The sequence below is a fragment of the Diadema setosum genome, chromosome 2 (assembly GCF_964275005.1).
Source record: "Diadema setosum chromosome 2, eeDiaSeto1, whole genome shotgun sequence".
Lineage (NCBI taxonomy): Eukaryota > Metazoa > Echinodermata > Echinoidea > Diadematoida > Diadematidae > Diadema > Diadema setosum.
The window spans coordinates 13,754,940-13,768,773 of record NC_092686.1 but is presented as its reverse complement, the minus strand read 5'-3'; the positions used below and the strand labels follow the sequence as shown (position 1 = coordinate 13,768,773).

Sequence of the window (13,834 nt, the reverse complement as noted above, 5' to 3'; positions counted from 1 at the left end):
CAGGCTTTTGCTCCGGACTACACGTCACTCGTGAAATCACCATCTGTGTTTTGCTATAAAATGTCACATATCATGGCCCTTATATGTTAACCCGTTCCATACTTAATTCTTAAATCCCCGTAGACATAATCCCAACACACAGGTAACCGGGTTCCCGTAGGGAAAGGGTTAACTTTGATAATGCTATCAAAGCAAAGCAAAGATTCTCTACTGTCGTAAGGTGATATTCCCTATCATAATTTCTGGCTTCATTCCGTAGTATCAAGCAGGAATTGACTCTTAGAGCTGTTTGGAAGTGATAAAAAGTTATCATATCTGCTTTAATGCTGCCCTCAGTCTGGAAAGAAGAGTTCGTTGTTTTTTCTGTAATTGCTGCTTGCTTGCGCGTCAGTAAGAAACAAACATACAAACGCGCCTTCAATATGACTGGAAACTAAACTAAACCCTTACGGGAACAATGACATCAGGCTTATGATATTCCCCTCCCATACATAACAACTCGAGTATAATGAAGAGACCCAAAACCGTATATCTCTCGGGAAGAAGTATGCTGAGCACCCATACCGTCACCTAGTGTCAAAAGTAGACCTCAGTCTGGTCGTCATGGGAGTTATACGAGTCAACTCCGAACTAGAGCGCAATTAATCGTGGTTTTATGTGGAATATCGTGTATCAGGGTGATTACTGCGCGTGTATCCTGTGTACGAAGTGAGACCATTCATCACTGTCAAAGGTGTTTGAGTGCGTGTTACACTCGCACCAGGAGTCTTAGCATAATACATTGTATTAGTGACACGAATGCATTTATTGAACAGGGTATTCTGTGTGCATTTTAACTTTTGGTAGGCAGAAAAAAAAAAGGATACATAAGAGTGGTGACTTGAAGTGAGAGGCACGTGGCCAAATAACGGAGGAGAAGAAAGAAAGAAGTTACAGTACAAAAAGCGGTAATTGAAAGGAAGAATTAAAGGATTCCTGTGCATTGTGATCTGTAATACGAACACTTCTTTCTCTCCCGACACTAAATGACACAAAAAGACACATGAGCACATGGAACATTTCCAAACAGTTGGTTCAGTTTAGAGTGAATTTAAGTATTAATTTTTGATCATATCAATTACCTATGTGGTGAACTTAGATGTATCAGTCGAATGTGAATATGTTTATGATGATTTTTACTTTTTTTTTATAACGGTTCGTTAGTTTTTCTTTGAAGTAGGCCAAATTCAGTTGAACACCGTTTTTCGCTTCGATAGAGGAATAAAAATGGGAACTTGATTTTTGTCGCGTATGGGAACTTGATTTTTGTCGCGTATCCGACGACCTCTCTTTTATTCATTTTGCAGATGACACTAATGTATTTTTTGCCCATAATGATATTGATTTTCTCGTTCATAAAATTAACATTGAATTGAAAAAAGTGACAAATTGGGTCAGGGCCAATAGGCTATCACTCAATGCTCAAAAAACAAAATATATGCTTTTTAGTAATACTATTGATAGTTTAAGTACAAATATAGTATTAGATGACTCTCATCTACAAAGAGTCTCACATATCAAATTTTTGGGTGTCATTGTGGATGAAAAACTTTCCTGGAAATCACATGTTGATAATGTCTGCAATATAATTTCACGTAATATAGGCATTGTGAATAGATTGAAATTTCATATTCCACAAAAATCATTACTTATGCTATATTCGTCGTTAATATTGCCTCATCTTAATTATGGAATATTAGTTTGGGGCAACACGCATCAGAATTTATTAGAGAGAGTGTTCCTCTTACAAAAGAAAGCTCTCCGTGTTATCTGTTATTCCCCTGTACGTTCTCATACAAATATGTTGTTCGCCTCCAACAAGCTCTTAAAAATTGCAGATTTGTTTTTGTTTAATTTAGGGCAATTTATGTACAAGTATTGTAATAACTTGCTTCCGTCTATTTTTGACTCTATGTTCCTAAAAAATCAATCATTTCATGAATATCCTACTAGGCGTTCCAATGAATTTCACTTACCTTTTTTAAGAACGATTTTTGCTAAAAACACACTTATTTATGTAGGCCCAAATTATTGGAATTCTTTGAATCAAGACATAAAAAACGCTCCATCCATATATTCTTTCAGGAGGAGACTGAAGTCTTTTTTATTGCAATCGTATGACTCTACAATACCGAATTAACCATTTGGCCTTTTTTCTCAGCTACACTTACCTGCTCACTTTGTCCCCTCTTCAAAGAATTAATGGTATCTTTTTTCCTGGATGCTCGCAATGTTGTCACCTATGCCATTTTGCCCATAGCGTCTTGAAGTTGGCTTTCCGTATGCTACTCCTGTTCATACGTCCCTATATTTCCTATTTTCTATTTTCTTGTCTTTTTTCAGGCGTCAAAATATTACTTTTCCCCTACAACTATCCTCTTATTCTCTTGGCATGCTTCTGCCGAAGATCGCTGTTTCTGTTGTTTCTGTTGTTCTGTTTCTGTTTCTGTTGTGCATTCTTGTCTGCTATTTTGTCTTCAGTTTGTCAGTCTTGTCCATCCCGTTTGTCTTGTACAACCCTTTTTTTTCAGTAGTTGTCTCGTTGTCTAGTCCTGTTTCATGTTTGTTCGCGTCTATGAAAGTGTATATCTGGTAATCTAATTTTCAGTGGGCTTCCAGACTTCTTCCACTTTATTATCTTTTGTATCCAGGCTTCTCCCACTTTGTTATCTTTTGTATCTACGATGATTCGATTCCATCAATGTTCTTTTCCAGAGGGGCCCACACACTACAAGCTCTGTCTTTTTAGTGGGTCCCTCCATTTTTCGCACGGTATACATGTACTTCACTTCGATCACTTCTGTTGCTTTTTTACTATACAATGTATGATTACTATAGGTCCTCAATTATTGTACAGTCTATTCATTTCACTATGTTCTATTTACCTTGTTCTCTGTTATCAAAAGAAGTGAAACATATGTTATGTCGAAAAATGAAATAAACTTTGAATTGAAAAAAAAAAAAACTTGCTCATGAAAAAAGTAACGTGCAGCTGTATGCCAATCTGTTCGTTCTTATATAGTGGAAGACATATGTAGGAATAGAAAGAATGGGATCAGCTTGTGCTTTTCATAGACGTTTCGGCATCTAGCTGGGAGAGGAGTTTCAAAATACTCATTGCGTGACTTTTCACAATGTTTGCGAAAGTGCTACTTTGTCCCCGTGGCTGCTTGCCTGGATGCAAGGATTAAAACCGAATTCATTTGTGTCCCATCGGATGAGCGTGCTTTCAATCGAAAAATGTCACATTCAGTTTTTATCGACATGACGTCGGCTCTCCTGGGTTTTTTCTTGTTTGTAACAATCAGGTTTGCTCTTGAAAAACAATCCCTTTTCTTACCTGCAACCTTTGATTGCCTTTAGGGAGGAAGAGGGTATGATTCTCATCTGTGATTTTTCTCACCCTTTCCGACCGGCTTGTGCGTGACTGAACATATATGAATTGTCCGATATCGATCAGGGACTCCCCGATTTGCCGCTGTGTCCTCCTGTGTTTCACATCTCCAACATATTTTGCAAGGAAAAAGGGGGAGCATTGAAAATAAACCAAGAGTAGAGAGGGCGACGCGCTCAGTGCGTGTGATACCGTGTGTAACAGACGACACTTCACAACCAAACGTCACCCCTAAAAAAGCGCACGCTGACTCTGCTTTTGTAATAATTGAGTCCTCGTGTGTTCACAAATGAGACACATATCTCCTCTGTGAGACATATTGTTATGAAAACCAGTTTTCATTACCAACGATATTGGCTTAACCTTTACCAGACCTGTTTCATGTGATTTGATACAGCTGATAAAGTATACCGCAAATGAAACATCATTATTGATAAGTACAGATTATTTACGTTCGTTTCAATTTGATGAGATAATCCTAAATCTCCTAAAAGTCGTAAGATATCACGTTCTTCCCTTGAGCGGATACTTCGCTTATGATCTGGTTGGTTGATTCATGCTCATGCACTTGAGGTCATCGCATGATCACTTATCTATCAATGACCTTCCCGCGGCACGTTACAAAATGAGGGTTGATCTTACTGCCGCTAAAAAGAAAATTTTCTTCATTTTTCGATTGTCTTTTCTCACGCCTTTAGTACCCCTTGATGCTCCGATTATCCTTCGACACAACTACCAGAGCCAGAGCGTGCTAAAGATCACGTGGGACCCGCCCGCCTGCGGCCGTCGAGGGGGCAACCCCCGGCAATTCGAGTACATGCTCATCAATGTGAACACGGACGTCGTGGAGCACAGTGGGATCACCCATCGAGAGTTCGTTGTCCTCACCGACGTCGATTCCCTTGAGAGATACAAGTTCCTGGTAGCTGCTATCACTTCGGCTGGCAGTGGTCCCTTCGCAGTGGCAGATGTTCCCGTCTCCCCAGACATTCCGCATAGTAAGTAATCGTTCGCTGTGAGTCAGGGTAGCAAAAGGTTAATGTTGAAAAGTATTCATAAAACAAGGCGGGGGTGGGGGGTTGGGCAAAAAAAGGGTGCTAGCTGGTAGAGAGGTTAGCTCGATATCAGTTTTACTTAGTGATTATGGCGCGCTGATTTAAAAAGAGACAGAGGTAGCACCAGATATCTCACAACTCATGACATATTCCAGAATCTTCTCAAGACACTGGAAAATTGTCTAATGTGTTTGTTCGTTTCGTTTTGTTTTGGTTTGTTTGTTTGTTTGTTTGTTTGTTTGTGTTTTTTTTTGGGGGGGGGGGGGTAGGTGCCGACCAAGGGATGGATTCAAAGAATAACTAAACAAGAAAAGCTATATATTGTATGATGCGACGCTCATAGGGATGAAATGGACTGACTGAAGAAAGGAATGTATTGGAAAGAAAAAGAAGGAGTTCTTTGTTTTCACGCCATGTGTACTCACGCTCATGAGTGACTGAACACAAAACACCGGTTAACAGGGATAAACTATGACCCACCACCTCACCCCCCCCCCCCCGAAAAAAGAAAGATCCGGAGAATGTGTTGTTAATGATAGTGCCTTGTCATCATCTCAACATCTATCCCAGACACACCTCCCTCGTGTGTGATGGAGCGACATACCGTAACATCAAAACAAATAGTACGGCTGTACAACTCATTCACACGAAGTATAACGTGAAGCAAACCGGCGCCAAAACAAAGAGCTCGCGCCGGACGCTAACGTCATCGCAATCACATAGCCTGATCCGATGACGGCAGCCCCCCCCCCCCCCCCCTCCCAAAAAAGTACTTTGACCCCAACGCTGTACTATTACCTCGAAGTTCATCATCAGCATGTATGTGACTCAAAGACAGACGCGCTGTATGTATACGCCGCACCAGACAACGTGCTGTATGGTGATTGGGCGTTCATGATCAAGTCATGACTGTGACGAATCAGGAGAGAGGCCTACAGCAGATGCAGTAGGGGATAAAAGTAATGTTTGTTTGTTTGTGTCTCTCTACAAATCCTCAATGTTTGTTCTAGCCTTGGATCTATCAATGTGTGAGTCTTGAAGGCATCTTACACTCAATAGGCGCGGCCAGACTGGCAAAAGATCGCGAAGTTTAAGATCGCGATCTTCAAGATCTCGAAGTTTTGCCAGCGTGACCGCAAACTTCCCGCGAAACTTCCTGCGAAACTTCTCGATATGTTTGCGGGGGGTGCCCCGAAGTGCGAGGCCATTGTCATGTACAGATGTGCATTGTTACGTCACAATCAGTAGCCATCGGACGGCGCACTCTTTCTTTCGTGCCTACCAATGGCCCAGACTTCGCGATCTTAAACTTCTCGATCTTTTGCCAGTCTGGCCGCGCCTTTTGAGACTCTTAGATGCGTGCGTGTAAACCCTTCGAAAAGAAGCGAATTATTCAATGTCGTTTGGGAAGAAGAAGCGTTGGTGTCTAAAGCCATTTGATGAATCCCTTCGTATGTAATGGTTTCGGAAGTGTCCCTGCATCACAACAGAACATGCAGCAAAAAACAAACCCAAATAGATTAAAAACCTGTTTAACTGCAATTCTTGTAATGTCTTAATATATTGTACAATTCACACACTAACGTTACTGTGTAAAGTTGGACCGGATCAACGCTAAATGTTTCGTGCGGTGAATAAACTATGGTGTCTCGTAAGGTGGCAGATTGTGACTATGGCCATTTATGAGCTCATGTTGATGTTCCACTATATTAAGTTTACTGATGGTGATGAAAAATACTGTAACAACATCACCTTCGATTTGCTGTAGTCACACTAGTAGGTGACATATTCTTTGAGCAAGATATCAGCGAGCGGCGTTCTTAACTAATTTCAATGCATATTAGCCACCCCTAACCTTACTCCCTTCTTCTGAAGCTAGCCCTTCCCACTCTCGTGCGGAGTAGGGAGCTTTAGATTTTCGCGACGCCGACGTTCAGATAGGAAAAAAACCTGTTCTGAGCATGCGCAAAATCGCTTATCAAAATCGATCAATCTACATCTCGCGTCATCTGAGCTTTCACTACGCCTTCTGGGCTATTTTTGCGTCCGCTCAATTCATGACGCAGAGAGCTATTAATTGATGCAGTGATCAAATGGGGGCGCCATTTAATTTGTTCTAGATTGCGTTCTCGCGTAATCTAAAGCTACTATGCAACACGACGCAGGGAGAAAGGAGAACGTCCCAAGGCAATCATCGCCTCAAATGTCTCCCTGCACTAGCTGTGTGATATCGAGGCTCGTTTCATTTTGACACCAGAAATTCAAACCCATCCTACATTGTAGGCCAAATCTACCAAGTCTATAATGTCCTGGTGATCTGAGCTATATGGTGGGATACTTTTTTTTTCTCCGTCACATTAGATTGCATCTGCTCTTGACGTTCTGAAATTTCGGGAAAAAGCTTCAACTTCCTCCATCTTCCACGCTGCTATTCGCAACATGCGATCCACCGATTGAAGGAGCGGGGGTTGACCGTGCAAATGAAAGGCAGTTTATTGCCTCATTTTGTAGCATCCGGATCAGTAGAGAAAGGACTGCGAGTTAGTGCAACAGGTGTCGGTATCCGAAAGAATATAGTCCGGGCATACAATATCGGTGACGGCGACCGATGGTATGGGGACGCATCTGATTGACACAGTCCAAACAATTGAGTGGATGATACACACTGCCTTCCCACACAACAACCCGGGCAGAGTTTCAAGGTGCCTGCGTCACGTACTCCGTGACGCATTCCACGGCTGGGCCCGGAAGCCCCTCATCAGTGGAACCACGCAGCCCGTCCAATGTATCATACCACATACAGCACGTCGAAATCAGGGACATTCATTAACTTGTTTGCATTCCGCGCACTTTCCTCCACGAGAAGGATTTATGAAGTCACAGTCAACGCCAAAGAATTATCAAAGTCCATTACGCTGAAGCGAAAACTGTAGACTTGAGTTCTATTGCACACTCACATCAATATATATGGGAATGCATGATCCCATTAGGAATCCTGAAAGTAGCTGTCCATTTCATGGCAGTTGCCTTTTTGTATGCGTATCCCCTGCTAGAAGGAAAATGAAACAAAAAGCCACATTAACCTTAGCCAGTCTTGTTGCATTGAAGCTGGGTAAACTAGCTGGTAAAGAAGAGTAAAAAAGCCACGTGTATTTATTATTGCATATGTCTTGATCATTAACGAATAGATCCCTTCTGAGAGGTAATGGTGATAACGGATCAAGCAGGGTAACAACACATTTTGTCTAAGCAGACTGTAAAAAAAAATGGAAATGTAGTTCACGTACCATTAACATCGATAAAGTAATTTGCCCATCATAATTTTGAAGACGTCTGAACGGAAGAGCTCATCAGTTTCATAAGAGAGCGGTTATGTTGCAGATTCCCCAACATCGTCATTCACGAGCTAATAACCCTCGGACACATGCCATCCACCCTATTCGTGTTTCTCCTTGTCTTGCTGGCTCCCTGCCCTCGATAAATCATTAGTCGAAAGACATTCGTCTCAAACATTCGCCAACACCACCTTCTGATTCCCCAAGATACGGACTGCCTCTGCCCAGTTTCCCCCTAGCGGAATCACCCCCAAAGATGTCCCTCTGTCACTGGCCCCCCTAAGGAACCCGGCCACCTGCTGCTCTAGTCGGGAGGGAGGGGGGGGGGGGGGTCGACAGTGCACCATCGCAGTGAGATCATTCTTAACGACCTAACGAGGAGTTATCCTTGGTCGTGTCTAATCTCTGTTTCCTGATGTACAAAATAGAGGGGGATGGAAAATACAGACAAATAGTTAGAAAGAAATGGAGAGGGAGAAAAAGGTGTCAATGATATATCAGACAAGACCTTTTTTCGCCCTGATTTTTCCGTCACACAGAAAAGGTCAGGCGAGCATTTCGCAATAAATGGTTTGCAGCCTTGCTAGGATTTACAGCCGTCCCTCTGTATAAAAGGATGGACCGGACATATCAGTCTCTCCTGTACTTGACCAACCTCCACAAGTGCTTTGAAAGTTTCGGTAGTCTGAAGGCAGGCTAGATTGAGCATACAAACAGGACGATGCATAAATTGAATTTCTGGGCGTATAATGCGTGCATATGTCCTGAAACCACAGCCTGTATTGAAAAAGGGAAAGACAGAGAGAGAAAATATCAACATTTTATTACATCAGCAACACTTTTGTGAATGTATACGTCACCATCGGCCAAATGACGGGAAATTAAACTCGGATGATATTATTATGCCATGATAGCACCACGAGTATTAACGGAGTTTCTTTTAATCCACTGATACTAAGATAATGTTTCAATGCAACTTGCTTTCTGACAAATAAATCGAGAAACCTCATCTTGAATGCTGATTAACGAAGTTGCCTTTGTTTTTTGCTCCTTATCTCCCTTTATCTGCTTTATTTCCTCCCTATTTTCTATTAACTGTTCTATGCGCCTGGATCTGTCCTTCTCCTTCCTTTTCTTCTTTCCTTTCACCTTCTTCTCCCTCCTCTACCCATTGCCTTTCGTCCCGCCAATTTCTTTCGCGCCCATCCCTCCTTTGTCCGTCACAGTATGTGGGCAGACGCTGGACCCGGTAGGGGCCGGCTACCGTCGGTTTGGCCCTTCGCCCCGGATCAGCAACGGCTTCTATTCGGCTCCGGGGGCGGCGCCGTGGATGGCCCAGTTGTGGAACGTTCGGGGAGGCACGCTGTTCTGTTCCGGAAGTATCATCAACGAATACTGGATCTTAACGGCTGCCCACTGCGTACCGGTAAGTTTGAGCACGAAGTATTAACGGTTGCTCTTTCTAGTCTTTAAAATGGTTGAAATCTCTTCCTTTTGATATCACGATGTCATAAAAACTGCAGCATTCAGCACATCTGAAGTAAACACGTATGGCAAAGAATCGTGATTGTTGTTCGCTAAACGCCGGCAAATGCTATAGGGTCTTAATTAAGAATTATGCCTATTTAATTTTGAAGGGGAGTGGGTAGGCGGTGACTGGATTGAGGATTCTAATGAAATCTAAAAACGTCTACACGTAACAACTTTTGCGTCACCTATACAGTTGTCAAGGTTGTAGATATCTACTTGAGGAGGAATTTTATAAGCTCTGCGAAACTGATTTACATTGTGATAATAATGAAATATAAAGAGGCGCAGTCATCCAATTACCATGTAGCATCATACAACGCAAGTGTCAGTTCACAGACGTCATAACGAAGAATAGTAAATCACAATCCTGTTGAAATTGGGGAAAATTCCTTTCTAAAAACTAGTCATAATGACCGTGACGCTCTTTTAAGATATTCATGCATAAGACAGACCACAAGAATTACGCACGTGCATGATTCCATCGTCCATAGCTGGTTTTATGTTCATTAGTCGTGAGGAAAGTGCTACGTTCAGAAGTTTGTGACACACATCTAATTGCGAGACGACGAAAGCTGCTAAATGGAAGACAAAGACAAAAACTAGGCTGGAATGATATTTCCGTTCCATGTCTATATTTAACTCCGTGAAGACAGCTCAATGTTTACCCTTACTCAGTATTACTGTTCTGCTTTCCGAGTCTTGAGGAAGTGGGTTTGGGACAGCCTTGACGCAAAAATAAATCACAAAACTAAACGGAACTAAATATGGGGAAAACACTAATACGCATTAATTGAAACATCGAAAGATTAACCAGCAGACAGAAGGGCCTGTAAGTCGCCATGGAGAGTACAATGACAGTGGCAGCCGTACTTACAGCACTCCGCGATGAATCACGGGAAAATCAGCGACAGATGATAAAGCAGAAACGACGTACGCGGCTTATTGTCTGCTAACTCAACCCAGACAGCAATGTTAAAGTGATAAACGCTGAATCATTAATTCAAGGCATGAATTCCAAACACCGACAGACGACTGTATTAGAGATGCTGTAGGGAAAATGTGCGAACCACACCTAAAGTAACACATTTCACACAGTGATATGACTGTGTAACAAAATCATGGGCATGATAGTTATTATTTGGAAGTGTCTGGAAGTGAGAATGTAGGAATGAGGCGAAACGAGTGAAAAGAAATTAGACAGTTCATTTGGTTCCTGGAAGCCCTGACACACTCTAAGGCAGATAAAATGACTTTAAAAAGTAATAATTCATTACCTCAGTAATGGAACTGAAAATAACTTTTTTTTTTTTTGATATTTGTTTATTACTTTTTTATCGAAACGAAACTAGCGCGCGTTCACAAGGCTTTCGTAATGTCAGTTTGTTTGTTTGTTTGTTTGTTTGTTTTCTGAAGAGAACCATCTCCCCAGCCTCCTACCGCTAGTGGGGAGTTTCTAAATTGGGAGGGGTTGCTACGTAAGTGTTGGGTTTCTTTCGTACATCAGAAGTATGTGAGAGAGAAAAAAACCCCGAATAAACAAAAAACATTAATCTTGAAACTCACAAATTTAAGGAAAGATGAACGGACCTGTTTAGGGATGTGGGCCCTATTCTAAGCCGACTTGATCCCAAAGGGTTGCAGAGGATGCTAGATTAAGATCGGCGCTTCCCCCATTCACCTGTGTTCACCTTCCTTACACCTTTGAGAGAACGCTGGAAAAAAAAAGTTATGCAGATATTCAAACTGCTCCCTGCTGTCGCATTTTTTTTATTTTTATTTTTTGGATCGTTGTTGAATGCTTTGATCCTGATGAGGAAGTGGGTAAGGAATACCACTGGATGAGACAAAAAGATAATTTGATTCAACTGCACCAATACAGACTAGTGAGCTTCCAGCTTGACACTATCACAACAGCTTGGAGCTAATCCGTAGACGTGTATTCCACATAAAAAGTATTATACACCAAGAAGAGTTAATCATGGAAAGACGCCTCCTAATCTCTCGAGTTCCGTTGCAGCACTTGAACTCTGGACAATGGCTGTGATGCAACCATTGAGGCTTAACTGCAGCACCCTACTTTTAGGCATCACGCGTGTAGCGTTTATGTATGTCTGTCTGTTATCATGGCCTATCTGTCCTTTGAACGAACAACTTCTTCATCTCTTTTGAACGTAGATGTCATCGTCATACGTTGCTTACACGGATACCAAGTTAGGCAAAACGCTTTCTTCAAACTTTAGTATTTTTTTTCGGGGGGGGGGGGGGAGGGGGGCAGTTGCCAGTTGATTATCCCTGATCACCTGGGGTTCCCTACGTTCTGCAGGGATTTTTTTTTTATTTGCATACATTATTTTACCATTAAGTCGCATTCGTACACACAGTTAAAGGTGATCAATTTTAAACATCTTTTCACGCTCTTCTGGAATGCAAAAATGACCTCATATTTTCTGCTCATGCCAAACCTGTAGCTACCAATTATCTTGTACTTTGCAGACTCCAAACACTATGCCCCACGATCTGAGGATCGTCGTTGGCGACTACGACACCACAATGCCCGAGACTCACGAGAGAGTGTACGACGTTGCCGAAATCATCAATCACGATGATTTCAGCACCGTCGACAACGACAACGACGTGGCGCTCATTAGGGTCTCCGAAGCGATCAGGTTCAGCGACTATATCAGACCCATCTGCGTCCCGACCACCAAATTGGCCAGGACTATGCTGACGGTAAGTCAAAAGAGGTATGACGTCCCAGAGTTGTCCGTGGATGTTCAAAATACAACATACTGCTGGTCAAGTCAACTTACACAAGGTTGCCCCTTCTGTGTCAGCACTGTTCAATTAGAGGACACTGCCATGTATATAGTAAATTAATACCATAGTAGCGAAGAAAATCAAACTGAAGATGACTGTTGACAAAGTGAGAAGTTGATAACAAGGCTTAAATAAAAACGCCATTTCAAAGCGATCTTAGGTCCCAAATTGGATGTCTGTATGGGGAAAATATATTCATGGGCGTTAAGGATTTTTTTTAACTTGCAGAATCTATTGAAATTATTCTTATGTGTACAACACCTGTTTTTTTTTTTTTTTGGTTTGTTTTTTGTTTTTTGTTTTTGTTTGTTTTTTGTTTTTTTTAATAGCTTGTGTTCCTTTTCTTTGGTCTCCTGATCGTTTATCAACACAGACGGGACGCTACGGCACTGTTTCAGGATGGGGCCGGGATAGTGGGCCTTCAGAAAATAGGCCTACCCGTTACCTCAAGCAAGTCTTTCTACCCGTCGTGCGGCGGAAAACGTGTAGGCGAGCAACCGAGTATGGCTTCACGTCCAATATGTTCTGCGCAGGATACAAGGCGGCAAATCAAGGCGATGCGTGCGCTGGAGACAGCGGTGGCCCATTTGTTGTGCAGCACACGAACAACAGGTGGTATGTTTTGGGGATCGTTAGCTGGGGAGACGGATGCGACTTGGAGAACAAATACGGCTACTACACGAAACTGCACAGGTACACCTCGTGGATCAAAAGCCACACGAGAGTGAAGGTGATGAAACACCAAACAGAATGAAGCGTTTTGTGGTAATTGTCATAAATACCCGACCAAATTTCGGGTAGTATTACAACTGAAAACTTCCTTCATAATGCCGAATATTGCCAGTGTGTGTTGACACTTCGTCGCAGATGACGTCACTTGTCGATGATGCCACTCATGAAGCCAGCGATTGACTTCGATGTCAAGTTAAGGGAAGTAGCGGGCAATATTTTTTTTTCCATTCGTAAACACCTTGAGAAGACCTGTGACATTATGTGGAAACTTGATACGCCGTATATTGTCTGTAGACTGTGACACTGAAGTAATCACGAATCGCCTTTTCATGGACGCGGACACTTTTTAATCATGATTTAAAGCGAGTCTCTTTTAGCGTATATAAAACGTATATATTACCATCATCACTGTAAAGCCACTCATCTACATTACAATAATGTGACAGTTGCCGCCACCAACACCACGTCCACCATCGTCATCATCATCATCATCATCATCATCGTCATCATCATCATCTTCATGTTGGTCGCTGTCATCGTCTTCATTTTGCTTTCGCCATCCCCAACCTCGTCATCGACTGTATCAGAATGGGGAATCATTTTTAATCCTAGTCGTCATCGTCTCGTAGAGATCATCCCTGACGTCATATCACCATGAACATTGTGATAACATTCGTCTTATGATGTGTTTTCCGAATGGCTGCGTTCTCGCATCGCCTCAATAGAAGGCAGTGTCTCTTAAACGGCACTTGTTACATGATCCGTGTGAACATTTATTGGCACGTCGACAAGAATTTTATACATGAAAATGAATTTGAGGGTGCTGTTGACTTTTAAAAAAAGACTTATGCTCTCTAATTAGAGAAATTATGTCGTCCTTTTATCTGATTATATGTAATATGATTATGTTATTTATTTCTCAGTAGCCTTTC

General features: G+C 42.1%; 1 protein-coding gene across 1 annotated transcript in view; it reads left to right on the top strand.

Annotated features, from left to right (window-relative positions):
* Window positions 1-13,115, top strand: part of LOC140240003 (uncharacterized) — a 113,697-nt gene extending 100,582 nt beyond the window's left edge. Inside the window, exons 5-8 of the mRNA XM_072319814.1 lie at window positions 4,132-4,431; window positions 9,050-9,249; window positions 11,847-12,083; window positions 12,544-13,115. Of these exons, the coding sequence (XP_072175915.1) occupies window positions 4,132-4,431; window positions 9,050-9,249; window positions 11,847-12,083; window positions 12,544-12,924 (1,118 nt within the window). The 3' untranslated portion in view covers window positions 12,925-13,115. The remainder of the gene's footprint in view (window positions 1-4,131; window positions 4,432-9,049; window positions 9,250-11,846; window positions 12,084-12,543) is intronic.
* The last annotated feature ends 719 nt before the right edge of the window (window positions 13,116-13,834 follow it).